The sequence below is a fragment of the Natrix helvetica genome (genome assembly GCF_964273705.1).
Source record: "Natrix helvetica genome assembly, chromosome: 1".
Lineage (NCBI taxonomy): Eukaryota > Metazoa > Chordata > Lepidosauria > Squamata > Natricidae > Natrix > Natrix helvetica.
In genome coordinates, this window is record NC_138548.1 from 75,487,152 (window position 1) to 75,501,902 (window position 14,751).

The 14,751-nt window shown below is 38.2% G+C and overlaps 1 protein-coding gene across 7 annotated transcripts in view; it reads left to right on the forward strand.

Annotated features, from left to right (window-relative positions):
- Window positions 1-200: 200 nt before the first annotated feature.
- LOC309384357 (deubiquitinase DESI2-like) overlaps window positions 201-14,751 on the forward strand; it is a 42,658-nt gene continuing 28,107 nt past the window's right edge. The window contains exons 1-3 of one of the 7 annotated variants that reach the window (XM_081937764.1): window positions 213-313; window positions 554-1,991; window positions 3,439-3,489. In XM_081937764.1, the coding sequence (XP_081793890.1) occupies window positions 1,953-1,991; window positions 3,439-3,489 (90 nt within the window). In that variant the 5' untranslated portion in view covers window positions 213-313; window positions 554-1,952. The other 6 variants (XM_081937763.1, XM_081937767.1, XM_081937769.1 and 3 more) reach the window with 6 other exon arrangements.

The following is a 14,751-nucleotide window of genomic DNA, read 5'->3' on the forward strand; positions in this document are numbered from 1 at the left end:
AACATGAATCTCTGTCAATTCCCTCTTTGCCTGCACCAAAATAAATATATGCTTCTCTAGGCTAGTCTGTTTTTGTTATTTCTTTTGATTTGTAGCGAGTGCTGATCCTTGTCATATGATTGGTGGATGCTAATACATTTTTCTCTTTGGCTGAATGGTCCACCCACAGCTGGGAAAAGCGGGCAGCTGTTGCCTGTGAAATACAGGGGAATGTTGGGCGATGCTGATGTAACAGGCTCTCTGCAATTTTCATTCAGATGTGGTTGGCTGCAAGCTGGCAGAATGCCTCGGCTACCCCTCCCACTCGGATGAGGTAATCCCAGCACCCTTTCTTGGATATTACAGCAGGATCTGCGCTTTTCCAGCTTTAAGGTCAGCTCTCTCCCCTCCCCGAAACTCATTGGATGCAGGAAGAGCCCCCCTCCTCACTCCCTTCCCAAGCTCCCCCTCCTTTCTCTTTAATGCACATCTCACTATGCTTTGGAGGGGAGGGAGGAGCAAACACAGGAAGAAATTTACCGCAATGGATTTCACAATTTACTCTGGCCTCCAGTTCTAATCCGAATGGGATTCATGAGACTCCAGCAGGAATCTGCAGCACTGCCAGACCCGAGAGTCCTAACCAGCAGCGGGATAAGAGAAAGTCCAGAACTACTCGTACCCCCACCGAAAGTAATATCTGTTCCTTCTGTTCTCATTCGTTTGCTGGTTGTTTAAACTTCTCCCTTTGGAGATGCCTTCTCTCAGGAAAAGATGGAGTGGCACTCTTCAGCTCTTTCCAATCTCTGGACAATGTTCCTGTTGAGGGAAACTGGTGTGGAAAAAGGTTTTTTTAGCTTCCTGTACAAAGTGCTGAGAAGAGCCAAGACTTGGTACTTGGCATTTCCTGATTTGCTACGGTTTTGCCATCAGCAGCCGGAGAGCGCTTTGCACGCGATTCTCCTAAAGGGTTACCAAGAGTGCTATTCAGTGGGATAGATGGCTGGAGAGGCTTCAGTACCCTGGACAGCTCCCTCTCGGCTCCCTGTTTTGGTTCAGAGACTGAATGAACCGCTTTAGTGTGTGTTCGCTTTTTTCCTTTAAGAAAAATTACCTTCCTCTTCTCCCTGCAGATTTATTTTTGAGCTGGAATTGATATCAAAGCCTCCCCCCCTATTTTTTTCTCCCAAATAATCACCTAGATTGAAGGAGGAACTGAAGCTTTGAAAGGTAAATTTTAGCACCTGGATTAGGTTCGATTATTTCTACATTTTGGGCATTGAGGCACAAGAAAAACAAAACAGTAGCAGGGTAAAAGGTTCTCTCTCCCCCCCCCCTACTGATTTTAGAGACTCAATATACATAGGAACTCAGATTTTCTGTAAATGTCTGCTTGGATTTGTTCTATCCTAGAAATGGGGTGCAGATTTTTGCTTTAAGCTCTCCCTTTCCTCGGTGCATCTTCCCCCAAATTACTCCATGTTTTGATGTTCACTTAAAGTATTCCAAGTTTGGCTAAATGTCTAGTTTGGATTCATCCATCTACTTGTCCTTTAATCTTTTTCATGTTTCTCCCCTTCTGGGAGATTTAGAGGGACTAATTTTTAAAGCAAGCCACTCTATCCTTTGGTGGTGGTTAGTTATGATTTGCCATTAGAGACAGGAGGATAGGGACTGGCTTGGAACATGCTGTACAAACACTGGCACATCAATCAACTGCAGTGATTTTTTTTTAAAAAAAGATTGAATATTCAGCTGAGAGTTTTAAAAGGAACCTCGTTACCAAGAAACTTTGGCATCAAAAGGCTTGGAAAACCCTCTCTGGATCTCCACACCATAGTTGATATCTCCTCAATAGCATGGGCATTGGTTTTCCTGTGTAACTAAGGGTGAAAAAAGAAACCATTCCCTTGGGCATCGCCACATCTGGCAGGGATTTAAGGGCTTCAACTCAAACATCACTCCAATCTACAATGGCAAATGAACCGGTGATCTTGAATGTTTATGACATGGTGAGTAAGAAACAAGCAGATGCCTTCATTTCAAGGTGGGAGGCAGGGGAGACAATTCTGGGATATGATTGGGCTAGAGGATCTATTATGATGAGCCAAGCAGCATGCACGGCACTTGGCTGGGCTGAATCTCCAGAGCCATTGGTGACAGAGAAGCTACTGTTGCCCACACCTGGGTTTCTTCAGAAAGTACTGTGTTTTGAAGGGAGCCATCACATCAGACTAAAGATGCAGTTAAGAATTACTATTGGAAAGATTCTCTCTTTTAGAAGCCCAGGTACAGGAAAGGCTATAAGTTGTATGGCTTATATCCTGAACTGGATGCCCTTGACTTTCTAGGCAATTAAGTGTTCTGGACTAGGAAGGAAGCTTTGGAGGGGGAGGGAATCGTGAAATGAAATACTTTAATGTATCACAGAATTCCTTATAAAGCCTGATCTTTTATATAGAAATATAGTAGTGTTCTGTAAGGATTGTTCCAAAATAACCATGCAATCTCTTGCTTAGCATTCCACATTAGGACCTCAGGAAGTGTGATTGAAGACATTCTTTCATGTATTTTGGAAATATTTTAAGATGAACTTTAACATCAGAGGAACTGGTTTAATTGGCAAGTTTTTTTTTATCATGGCTTTATAGCAAAATTCACTTAATTGTGTGCTATTATTTTAAAAGCATTATTGGTATCTGAACATATTCTCTTTAGGTTGTCTGGATTAATAATACTTTTCATTGCTTTTCTATATTGGATCTTTGTATTGCTGAAAATAAGTAGAGACAATATGTTTAGAGTCAATGGGAAAAAAGAATATTCGGATAATAGAGATCAGTAACATCAATAAAAAATCAGGAAAGTCTGAAGTGCACTGATAAATTTAGTTTATATCTTTGTCTGGATTATCAATATTAAATTCTTAATAAAAGATACTTTCACAAATGAGCTTGAATTCTCTTGACTAATAAGATGTTTCTTCTGGGCTTTTTCATCATCCAAGACTCAAAGGATTAGCAGATGTGCAAAATAATAACCAATTTGATTGTCAATTTAGATTCAGCTACTAGCTTTTTCTAAAGTGCTCATTTCCACTTCTGAAAAATTTATGAAGACAAAAGCTCTATTATTCAATCAAGATATGAATTATAGTAAAAGGTTTTAGTGGATTTCAGTGAGAAAAGTCCTGAATGGAAGAATCAGCTAACCCTGGAATATTCAGTAATTCTCCATTTGTTGATATTGCTTAATGCAAAGTTGTAATTTGGGACATCATTTTGTTTCTGGTGTTTAGGAACTCAGTGTTATCTTAAGCATCTCAGTTCACTTCCTTTTCAAGCTGATTTCATAATTAATAAGTGAGATTTAAGGAAGAGAAAGATTTTAAAAAATTGTGAAAAAGAAAGTGTTCCCTTATTGAAAGATAATAATATAAAGGTCTTTCTTTATTATAAGATTGAACTAGAACTGTTCCAAATTACACCTTGTGTCTTGGATTGCTTGCAAGTAAGTAGCACATTTTCCTTTTTGTTGGTTGTTGGATGTATGCTTTGATTCTAATCAGTCTGCCACCTGAACAATTATAACCTTTTTCTGTGAACTGGTCAGCAAAGAAGTGCTTATGTGAGAATATGAAGAGATATTTGTGATGGTAATTATGTTCACTTGGTATTGAAATAAATCTGTAATGTATAGGTTAACAGAATTTAATATCTTCAATAACCCTTGTCAACTAGGTTCCCTCTAGATGTGTAGCACTGCCCATGTTGGCTACCAGAATTATTTGTCTTCTTGCATAGGAAGACTGAAGTGAAAGACATGTTGTGATAAATATATTTTTGTTATCCCATTTCCCAAATCCTATCTTTGAATGTAGAAATCTTCTTATCCTGAAACTCACTCACTCACTCACTCTATCTATCTATCTATCTATCTATCTATCTATCTATCTATCTATCTATCTATCTTCTTTCTATCTATCTATCTATCTATCTATCTATCTATCTATCTATCTATCATCTATCTATCTATCTATCTATCTATCTATCATCTATCTATCTATCATCTATCTATCTATCTATCTATCTATCTATCTATCTATCATCTGATTATCCTTCTATGATCCATGAGACAAATGTGTGTTATGAGAACAAGCTTTGGCTCAAGATCATTCGCCGCTGTGCTCAAATCGATGGCCTTATTCCAGTGATAACAATTTTTGAACATTTGTTCATTGAACATTGAACATTTTGGCTGGTATGCTCCAGCCAAAATTATTCACTTTGTATGTATGCCTGCTTGCTGATTTTAATATGAAAATTTTGCACAAGCTTAAATATCTCTTGTGTTGATTGATGTAACTTAATGCTTGCTTTTAGTTTAATTGGTAGCCTTTTGGAGTTATTTTTGTAACATGGCAGGTTACCATTGGTATCTACTTTGGACACAATTGTTCACTGACAAAATGGATTATAATCTCTTTATTTTATATGTAAAGCCCATTACTTTCAGTAGTACATAAGATGGAATGGGACCATTGATTATTGTTCTTAAATGTCTTGCTGGAAATTTGATCCAATTGGCTTCTAATTTCAGAAAGGGAATGGATTTTATCTTTCACTATACATGTTGAAATGAACATCACTGATCTTTTAAACTATTAAGCTTCAGAAGTGTAATATTTGACCTTCTATGACTAAAGAACATCACTAGATCTTACATGCTACTTGGCATTATACCTAGGATTTGGTGGATTCCAATGGTCTATCACACCTAACAATTTAAGTGTGACTGATGCTCTTTAAATAGCACTCTGTAGTTTTACTAGATTAACAAGATTTTTGTGAAGTAGTTTAAAGGGAAAGTCAACCCCTATTTTTTGTGACCGTAATGACATATCTATCTTGAAGAATATTTATTTATTGGTATCCTGCCTTTATTACTTTTACAAACAACCCAAGGCAGCAAACATATCTAATACATCTTCCTCCTCCTATTTTCCCCAAAATGTCCTCCTATTTTTATTCAGAATATGAATGTGGTTTGCCATTGCCTTCTTCTGGAATGTCCTCCCTCACACACAGTTTCCCAATCTAATCTACAGTCTTGGAATTTCCTGATAGTTTCTTATTTGAAATCTGCCAAAGTCACCTAGGTGCTCCCACCTACTATAAAAATGGATCAAAGCAGAAGAAGCTCACTATATAACATCTAGCAATATAATTACGTATTGACTTGCGCTAAGTTGAAAAGAACATTGAACGACACTGGACTGCTTGATTTATCAAGAAAATATGTTCCCATCAGGACACATTTCCTGCAATCCTGAACCCATCAGCTGAGCAAATCCCCCCCTCATGAGCCATCAATTCCTTATAGTAATACTTCACATATCCTACTTCTCAAAGCAAATGCTCACATAAGAAGTTAAAACCCCAAGTGTGTCAAAAATCAAAAGACAATTAAAATGAAACAATTGGGAAAAGAGATTAAGGAGCAGAATAGATGTGTTATCTTGATTTTTAAAAATGTTTATTTAAAACTGCTCCTAAATCTTCCTTTGATCCTGACTGGCTGGCTCAAGGTTGACTCAGCCTTCCATCCTTCTGAGGTCAGTAAAATGAGAACCCAGATTGTTGGGGGCAACATGCTGACTCTATAAACTGCTGAGAGAATGCCGTAAAACACTGTGAAGTAGTACATCATTTTAAGTGCTATTGCTATCTTGCATAATTTGCACACAGTGCTAGAAAAGATTAATCTCTAATAAATAAGGGTCTTTCTTTACTAGGGTTCAGAAAAGTCTCAGAAGATGAGCAAACCTTAAGATGCTCTTGTCCAGGTAGGTTTGGATTTATAAAGAATTGTTAGGCTCCATGTTACCTCAAGAAGGAGGGGCTTCTTCTAGTTTGGGCTGTATCAACTCTGTGAGTGGAAGGGGGAAGGGAGAGAGAGAGCCCTTCTCTCCTACTCTTCCTAAACGTGCTACTTTTGCTTTCCCCTTTCCGCCCCTGCCAGTAGGCTACCAGGAAAGAAAGAATGCTTCTCAAACATGAAACAGATTTCTTGTAGAGGGATTTTGAAATTAGATTAAGTATTGCAGACGAACCAAACAGACAAGAAATATTTGTCAGATAAGGAAGAACTAGTAATAATTTAGGTTTTCTTGGTAATTGCTGGTAACAATTTAACAACATTCACCAGCCATCTGAAGGAGGTAAACAAGGCAATTGACATCCCACAAACCAATGGTACATTTACACCATTTCTTCCACAATGTCATGATGTGGTGGGACCAAGTGGCATACTTCAAGTCATTTATGCAGTAATGTTACAGTGGACTGAAATCATAGGGGGTCTTACCAGAGTTCCACGGCAGCAGTTTCTGGACCACCTCATATTTCTAGGTTATACTCAAGGACAGTCAGATATTCTTTTGCATTCTTGTTTCCTTAACCATTAAAACATGTCATGGTCATATAGCCCAGTCCCACACCACTGCTGGCTTTACTTACTGTATCAAGTCCCAGCTTATTTAATCCTAACACATTGAATAGATTACGATTGATAAGAATTCAAGCCTCATGCACATAGCATAGTTGGGTTCAAACAAAGAGCCACAAACCAAAGAAGCAATATTTCAAACTATGGTTTACTGCTAAATACGAGCCCAGCTAATTACACACAGTGATGAGAACTGGCCACTCATTTTAACTAGGGAAGGAGGGATTTTTATTACCATAAAAATGGTAATAAACCATTTTGCGGTTTGTTCAACCTGGGTGAATAAAAGGCACAACTGATCTGGCTTGTTATGAGGGTTTTGAATATAATGCATAATTTTCTATGACATATATAGTGAGTGTACAACATAGCACTCCAGGACATATGTATGTGTGCTTGTGTGCCTGGGAGAGAGGGAATAGAAGTGTTCCATCAATTGTCACAAAATAGATTAAATGCAATTGTGGCAGGTGGGAGGGATACCAATTACCATGGATTTAAAGCTCTGTCATGGCTGGCATGATCCTCTTTCAGCACATGGGAGTACTTTAGCCAAAGAAAAGCTTAGCCTGAGGATGAAAGCGCAATTATGAGCATCTGGGCAGATATGAAATAGTTTCTTCTTGAAGCCTTGATGTCTTGTGTATTTAAAGATTGCAGAAATTTATCTTCACACTGCTAGATAGTTGTACCAGAAGGAAATACATTACCTTTAATGAAATGTTAATAGCTGGAGTGGAGAACTAGGTACATAAGATTTATTTTTTTGTCACATGAAATAAGGTGTACCAACATCTAAGACTTAATTTATGAAAAAGAATCCTCCACTCTGAAGATAGATTAGGTTTTTCTGTGGCACTTTCTTGACTTGAAAGTGTTGCACACGACTGAAATATATATTTTTGCTTAGATACAAATATAATTTGAGGAAAAGATGGGAAAGGTAAATGGCTGTTAGGATGTTTAATTGAACTAGACTATTCTAAAGATTAATAATGGTGTATCTGTCTTCTTTTGCTAACTATGCCAGGTCTCCTGGAGATTTATTTAAATAATTAACATTTGGCCATGCAATCAAAAGGCAAGTAAAACAATATTTAAAGGGATCTTCTTACTGAAAGCTTTATCACAGTTGTTCCTATTAAAAGCAATGACACTTAGAGTTGTATACTGCTTCATAGTGCTTTATAGTCCCTTATAAGTGGTTTACAGAGTCAGCCTATTGCCCCCAGCAATCTGGCTCCTCATTTTATTAACCTTGGAAGGATGGAAGGCTAAGTCAGCCTTGAGCCAGTCAGGATCAAACTGCTGGCAGTCAGCAGAATTAGCTTGCAATACTACATTCTACACACTGTGCCATCACACTGTTAACCTGGAACCAAGATAGCTTGGAGTGACATAGAAGATTTTAGAAGACTCCAAACATTAATGAACAGAATTAATGCTGCCAGTTATGGGCTGCAAAAACCCAGGTGGTCATTGGGTAACAACTAACATTCAATATTCATCTGGATTTTTGCAGCCCAGATATGACGGCCCTAACAAATCAGTGATCCATCTGCAGTCATAGAACTGACAAGGCTCAATCCAGATGAAACAAATGTACTCTGAATCCAAAACAGCATGACCTCTGGATATGAATAGCAGTTACAACATAAAATAATGTTAAAGGACAGTTTAATTGGAGAGTTCAAGATGCAAACTCCCCAGTGAGTTCACACAATGAGTTTAGCTGAATCAGTTAAAGACCTAGTAGCCACACTCACCCAAACCATGCTGTGCTCCATTACTTTTAATCCTCACTTGAGTTCTGTGGCATGGTTTACAATTCAATGCACTGTGTGAATCCAGAAAGTACCATTTACTCTAGTTTCCTTTGAAGCAAGAGAGAAAGAGGAGAAGGCAATCATGAAAGAAAAAGGATAACTGGGGTTCTTAAATAGAAACTGTTATTTTTGAACATGCATGTACAATTTGTATTTCAAACGGTTAACTCACATTAAGCTCAAGCCTGCTGGCCATTACTTTTACCAAAGCCATCCATTTGTGCTCATCTTGTGACTGAGGCTTTATATTAGATGTTAAACCAAATTATGCAAATGCTAATGTTTTCTGATATTAATATCTCCTCTGAGTCTGAAATTCTGTGTCCTATTAGGGAGCATCTTTAATGCAGCTTAAATGCTCAACCTAATTAAAATGTAGGTGGATCAATGACCAAATTGTTCAGAATGTGGGGTGAGAATAGCCAACCGTAAAGGAGAATTGGTTACATAAAGAAGGAGAGTCAGCAGCTGTATTTCACCAAGCAAGCTGTTTTATAAAACTGGAACTGTTCCCATAACCCATAGAAAAATAAGACAAATGCTGTGGGAAGGAAGGAAGGAAGAAAGGAAGGAAGGAAGGAAGGAACGAAGGAAGGAAGGGAGGAAGGAAGGAAGGAAGAAAAGGAGGAAGGAAGGAAGGAATTTTCTGCGAAATTGAAATTACTCTAGATAGAGTTGTTAATTGATTGTAATAGGAATAACTAAGCAAAGGGGAGTAACCTTTTATAAGTTCTTGCCCAGAGGTCCAGGCAAGTGGAACAAATGACAATAAAGGTGATTTAAAAATTGACAAATTGATCTCTTATGCTACCAGGAGTGACTTAGCTATGGCTAAACTGCTGATCTGTCAGATTAAGCAAGTTTATGACTGATCACTTCTTTGGCAGTTGGTAACTTCTGTGACTTTTCTCTTCCAATTTTATCATTTCCACCTCTATACATATACGTAGCTGTATATGCACTGCACTGCACTAAGTTCTGCCTTTATTTTATCCATGGATCTTTCGTTTTCCCAGCTAAGGGGCAGCATGAAAACAGCAACATTACCGTGTGACAAAGCCACAAATGCAACACATATTTATTTATCAAAGTCAGGAATGGAAACAAACATTTGCTCATTTTTGTTGAGAATCGCATGAAATAGTTACCCAAAATCTGATGGCTGAGATTGTTTCAGAAATGCATCATAATCAGAAGACACTTGGAATGAGACTTACTGACTGGATGGTTTTTGATTCATATTAGACCAAAGCAGTGGTTTCCACTAATGATCCACAAGCAAACCTTAAAATAAGCAATAAAATGAAATGAAATAAAACACAACCACAATTTTAGACGTTTGCCTGATCATCCAAGGTTTTTGCCTTTCCAGCCAAAAGCTTGCAGTATTCAGGCAGGAGCTCCAAAATGTCATGAAATTCTACAATTTCGTGCAATTTGGCCATTCCTAATTTCTTTTAAATGTTTATTAGTTATGTTTATTTTGGGAGTTCTGAAGACACAATCTGGGTGCCACATTGCCAGGGGACGTCTCAATATCCTTCCAATGATGATAAAGTTGTCAGTCTAAAAAGGGAAACATAAGAACCACTGGCGCAGTTCTTCCTGGCCACCGTTTGGAAACAAAACAATACCATCTACTTTTCCAACAGATTGGAACACAGCAGTTTAAGGGTTTCCTAATCCAAGTTAAAAATAACAAGAGAGAGTGCACATCCCAAAGTTTTGGAAAGCTTTTATCGCCAATCTTTTTTAAAAATAACACTTAAATTGATAAATCATTATTTAGACGCCAACAAAAAACTGTAGAAGCCAAACTCCAAGATGACTCAGTTGCTTATATCATAGGACACATCAACAATGAAAAAAAGCCATACCCATCTGGAAAATATAAGAGAGGGAGAGGGAGAGGAAAAGAGAGGGAAAGAGAGAGGGGGAGAGGGAAAGAGAGAGGGGGGGAGGAAGAGGGAGAGAGAGAGGGAGAGGGACGGAGAGGGAGAGAGAGAGGGAGAGGGAAAGAGAGAGAGAGAGGGAGGAAGAGGGAGAGGAAAAGAGAGGGAAAGGGAGAGGGAAAGAGAGAGAGAGGGACAGAGAGGGAGAGGAAAAGAGAGAGGGGGGAGGGAGAGGGAGGGAGAGAAAGAGAGAGAGGGAGAGGGAAAGAGAGAGGGGGACGGAGAGGGAGATTAAAAGAGAGAGAAAGGGAGAGGGAAAGAGAGAGAGAGGGATGGAGAGGGAGAGGGAAAGAGAGAGAGAGGGAGAGGGAAAGAGGGAGGGAGAGGGAGAGAGAGGGAGAGGGAGGGAGAGGGAAAGAGAGAGAGGGAGAGGGAAAGAGAGGGGGAGGGAAAGAGAGAGGGAAAGGTAAAGAGAGAGAGAGGGAGAGAGGGAAAGAGAGAGGGAGGGAGGGAAAGAGAGGGGGGGAGAGGGAAAGGGAGAGAGAGAGATTGATTCCCCCTGATAAATTAACCATAGTAGTGGCTGTATTTCTCATGATAGATAAATAGATAGGTAGATAGGTAGACAATTTTCAGTCCAGGCTTTAAGCAGTTTTAAAGAGTCCATGGTGTGGGTGGTTGTATCATAGTATTCAATAGCTCTTTTTTCACCAATGGAGAGATTATGCTTAGCAACATTGCTTGGCAACCAGTCACTGCATCTTGTGTTATGAGAATATTGCTTGCGCTCAAAAGTGTTAAAGATCATGCAACCATTTGCAAGACAGGGCACAATATCATCTTTGAAGATATGGTCCCCAGGTTACCTGTCTTTTAATGTGTGAATAAATTACTTATGCCTGCTTAGGAAATATACAGACAAATTGTGTTCATTACCCACACAAAGGCAATGTTTGAAAGAACATCATACTTTTCTTTGATAATTTTCCCATATGTAAATATCATATCATTATCTTGCCAAATACTTCTGGAAAAACTATCACCGATTTTATGTTGAAATATAAAGTTGGATTATATGCTTTGCTACATGCATGAAGAGAAATTTGATTTCAATGGGATTTCTTTTTCCATTAAATGTAATTGACTGCAGATCAAATTTACAATCAGAGTGAGGGGGAGGGGCAGATCAAAAAGAAAATGGGCAGATTGGATCATGCAATGTGCAAAAACCCCAAAGCGGTTTGTCTTGGTCTATTTATGCCTACCAACATTTCAGAATCAGGGCTATTTCAGTGTGTCTGTGTCTCAGATAGTGTGCAACGTGTGAAATATTTTTAATCGTTCTTCCAGCACTTCCCAGTCTCTTAACCCCTAGAAGGAGAATCTAACCAAATTAAAAACCCAAGTCATCCATTTTTAAAAGGTTTATATTATCACGGAGAAAATATATCCTTGTGATTGCTGGGAGTTAAAAACAGCACATTATCAACCAATCAATCAAAATCTCACTATATTTTCATAAAAAAGCAGAAGCCCATCAGTTCTGAAAACAGAAACCCATCAAGACTGAGAAATATTAGCTTCTTCCAAAGTAAGGGTCCCAATTACATATAATTTTCCTGAATGCTAAAACAGGAACAAGCAAGCACATCAGCTGAGAAAACTGCATGCCAACTCTTGTTTCTGTTAATGTTTCTGGCCTGTTTAGGTTGTTTGTCTATTTATGCAATGGTCTGTTTCTATTGCTCCCCTCTGAGGGGAGGTTTCAAAATATTTCTAGCAGGACTACCAGATTCTGTAACAGCTTTGTTTATTCCCTATGCCCATCCATCTGGTAAACTCACAAGATTCCTTTCTCTTGCCATGATGTACATGTATACATCTGAATTAGACTGTGTTGTTTCTCCGTGTCATATAATATATGTGGATATATGCATAATTTTGTATTTGTTTGTTTGTTTACATGTAGTGTGTATTAGAGGTGGAGACCCTTTGAGAGCTGTATGCAATGAAATTTCATTTTAATGTATGCCGATGAGTGTACATTCAAAATGACAATAAAGTTATTCTAAGACTAACTCCAAGCCAAATCCCAGTAAGTGTAATGGAGCTTATTCCCAGTTAATTGGTGAGATTGCATCTCGTTTACGGGGAAGTCTGAATAAATTTGCCACAGAAACCTCTCTATCTCACTTCTTTCTTGCACAGAACAAAGCCATCTGCAGGTACCCCTTTTTCCTATAGAAAGCTTGGATAAATTATTAGGAGTGCAGTGCATCCTATAAGTTACCTATTCACATGCAAGACCAAGGCTTATTCCTGGTAAAAAAAAAAAAGGCATCAAGGTCACAGCTTAATGAAATCAGACAGGCAAAGCAGAACGAGAAAGCAGTGAATGTGTTTGCAACTCTGCAGCCACTTTCTGAAAATAAACATTCCTTCATCTCTATCTCCCAAATCCACTTCTAAAAATACATTTCCACTGTATAAATAAATTATCATCCACAAAAATACATTTTTAATTAGCACCTGCTTTTGTGTACCTCTAGGTCATCTCATTCAAAAATCTCTGTACTCTGCTCCGAGCCATTCTTAAGTAAATAGTAAATTCTTGAGATCTTAGGTGTGAAGTTGCCAATTGGAAGACACTGTCTAAGATTGTTTATTATCACTTTGACAATGTTCCAGTTATTCTTCCCCTTGAAAGTTTGGGAAAAGATCACACTAACAATAGAGGCAGATAAATCTTTCATGGATGAAGCAGGTACCAAAAGAACATGCTCAGAAGAAGCCTCTTAGAAGGGAACTTACATGCATTTTTTTTATTTTATTCATTCATTCATTTATCATGTTTATGTAGTGCATATTGGAGGTGGTGACCCTTTGAGAGCTGTTATGAAATGAAATTTCATTTTAATATATGCCAATTAGTGTACATTTAAAGTGACAATAGTTATTCTAAATCTAACTTTAAAAAAATTAACATAGAAGATACTGGAGAAGCTTGTCAAGTAAATAGGAATAACATTCCAAAATTGTAAACAATGTTTGAGTTTCCTGTGCTGCGCAAGCTCAGTTAGGCTATCTAATAAACCAGGGTTAAACATGTTGAGCGTAATGTGAGAACTCAGTCACCAGAAATAGGTCAACACATGTGCAAGTTTTGGGCAAAGGGATTTAGCTTTTCATTGTATTTTATCCAAATGAACAGATAGAAACATCTTCACCTTTACTCTTTGAAGGAGGTTAACAAGTTGTCTGGCAAGTTTCCAGTGAATCATCCCATCATCATCTCTGCAATAAATTGTATAAACAACTTTGGAAAAGGTTTTCCTATATATTTTTCCATGCATGGTCTGGGCATGCAAGAAAAATATACAGTGTGCTCTTCCTAAAATGGAATAATATGTACATTGTACATTTTTCTTGCATTCTTGAAATTGGTCTGTCATGAAATTGCCTCATTTCTGATCTTAGTTCAAACTATTCAGATGAATATGGTGATAAAGGGATTGTGTGAAATGAAAGTGAAAAATGTGAGATAGGCAACATTATCACCAGATGGATTTGTAATTGGCTGATCAACTGCACTCAATGTGTAATCCTCAATGGAATTGCACCTAGTATGCAGTGGGATGCTCCAAGGCTCTATTTTAGGCCCAGTATTCTTCAATATCTTCATAAATGATTTAGATGAGGGAATAAAAGGGGAATCATCAAGTATGCAGATGACATTAAATTGGCAGGAACAGCCAACATCTCTGAAGATAGAGTCTGAAGATAGGATCCAGATGGATCTCAACAAACTTGAACACTGGTCCCTAGCTAACAAAATGAAAATTGCATGAATTATTGACACTACTTTATCAAGCCTTAGTACAGCCACATTTAGAATATTGCATCCAGATACTGAAACTTTAGAAAGAGTGCAGAAAAGAGCAATAAAGATAATTAGGGGGCTGGAGGCTAAAACATACAAAGAATGGTTGTAGAAATTGGGTATGTGTCGTCTAGTGAAAAGAAGGACTAGAGGTGGCATGATAGCAGTCTTCCCATGTTTGAAGGGCTGCCAAAAAGAGGAAGGGGGTCAATCTATTTTCCAAAGCATCAGAAGGCAGGACAACAATGGATTGAAACTAATCAAGGGGAGAAGCAACCTAGAACTAAAGAGAAACTTCCTAACAGTGAGAACAATTAACCAGTTTAAAAACTTGCCTTCAGAAGTTGTGGGTGCTCCATCACTAGAGGCTTTTAAGAAGAGACTGGACAGTCACTCATCTGGAATGGTATAGGTCTCTTGCCTGAGCAAGGAGTTGGACTAGAAGACCTCCGAGGTCCCTTCCAACTCTGTTATTCTGATGGTCTCAAGGTCTTTCTCTGCCTGCTTTTCCATACTGTAGTGTGGGGGCCACTGATTTACCACAAACTATCCTAGTAGGAGTATCTAGTCGCTACTTTAATAGCTTTTTCACAGCTGGTGACCTTCTCCAACCCATTTTAATTACATTTTTTTGCACTTGGGCTGCAAGATGGTTGCTGAATAAATG